General features: G+C 48.6%; 1 protein-coding gene across 1 annotated transcript in view; it reads right to left on the bottom strand.

Moving 5' to 3' along the window:
* CLUH (clustered mitochondria homolog) overlaps window positions 1-1,538 on the bottom strand; it is a gene marked incomplete at its 5' end in the record, with an annotated part of 25,199 nt that overhangs the window by 15,734 nt on the left and 7,927 nt on the right. The window contains 2 exons of the mRNA XM_057386892.1: window positions 919-981; window positions 1,325-1,477. Of these exons, the coding sequence (XP_057242875.1) occupies window positions 919-981; window positions 1,325-1,477 (216 nt within the window). The remainder of the gene's footprint in view (window positions 1-918; window positions 982-1,324; window positions 1,478-1,538) is intronic.

A 1,538-nucleotide genomic window follows, 5' to 3' on the forward strand; every position in this document is an offset into this window, starting at 1 on the left:
ATCCCATCCCATGGATCCCATCCCATATCCCATCCCATGGATCCCATCCCATATATCCCATCCCATCCCATCCCATGGAGCCCATCCCATATCCCATCCCATGGATCCCATCCCAGATCCCATCCCATGGATCCCATCCCATGGAGCCCATCCCATGGATCCCATCCCATGGATCCCATCCCATGGAGCCCATCCCATCCCACGGATCCCACGGATCCCATCCCATCCCATGGATCCCATCCCATCCCATCCCATCCCATCCCATGGATGCCATCCCATCCCATGGATGCCATCCCATATCCCATCCCATCCCATCCTATGGATCCCATGGATCCCATCCCACAGACACAGGGAGATCCTCCACACGAGGGAGAGGAGGCACCATTTGCAAACAGCACTAACACAGCCAGAATTATGGCCATGTACAAAGTATAAACCTCCACACACAAATGAGGAGTCATGTTTTGGGTTGCCACCTGGGACAGGCAAAGCAGAGAGTGCAAAGATGGTTTTGGCACTGGACCAAGCCAGCTCTATTGCTGTGCTGTGCATGAACAGCACAAGGATATGCAGTGTTGAATTAAAAAGGATTCTCAGAAGGGCAAAAGCAACACCGTTTAAGAGGAAAAGGAATTACAAGGAAAACAAGCTGTGATTTCACTTTTAAAAGCCTCCAACATGATGAGTGAGGATCTGGGGAGGAAAAGCATGAATGATTGTTCTCTGGGAAAGCTTTCTTCAAGTGGGAACTTGTTTTCCCTTCCATCCAGGCCTGCACCTATTTCAGTGCTAATGAGCTTGTACTTCCCGTTGCCACGCAACCCCAGGAATTGCCTAATGAGAGGAGAGCCCCAAAAGGCTCTGTTTGTGGAAAAAAGTCATTAGGGAGGACACATGAGGTCAGACTGCAGGTCATACCTGGAGGTAAGTCTTGAAGATGTGTTTGGCTGATCGAGTGATCAATTCGCTGATTCCAATTTTCTGCCCAAAGGAATAAAGAACAGAATGAGTCAGCTGGTAAGGAAATGTTAAAATACACTGGGCTTTTGAAATGGTTTTTTATCAACATCTGCAGAANTGTGTTACCCACTATTACATTTGGGAATCCCTGAAGCAATTCTCCATCCCAAAGGATACTCRCAGTCCCTAATACTATGAAACACATTAAGGATTTGGGAAAAAAAAACTCCCCAGCCACCACTTACAGATCTTTCTCCCTCCCCTATTTGAAGCTGTTTAATTTTACAGAGAGAGAACAACTGGCCAAGTGGGAATGTCCTGAGGACAAATGATGCCAGAGTGGTTTGAAGTGTCTGATGCTTACAAAGATGTGGTCGAGCTGTGCACGCCCGGGGGTTTTGGTGATGAAGTTGATGACTTTGCCCAGGTARCGCATGTTGATGCCCCTCTGGTGCATGGCCTCAGCCAAGGTGGCCCCATCCATGGGGAGCACGGTGTGATCCAGGCAGTCCTTCACCTGCAGGGATGGACACACTGGGGTTACTGAGGAAAACATCACAGATACAACTTCCATGTAT

Source organism: Malurus melanocephalus, unplaced genomic scaffold, assembly GCF_030028575.1.
Source record: "Malurus melanocephalus ecotype Western Australia unplaced genomic scaffold, MMel_1.1 scaffold_1092, whole genome shotgun sequence".
Classification (NCBI taxonomy): domain Eukaryota; kingdom Metazoa; phylum Chordata; class Aves; order Passeriformes; family Maluridae; genus Malurus; species Malurus melanocephalus.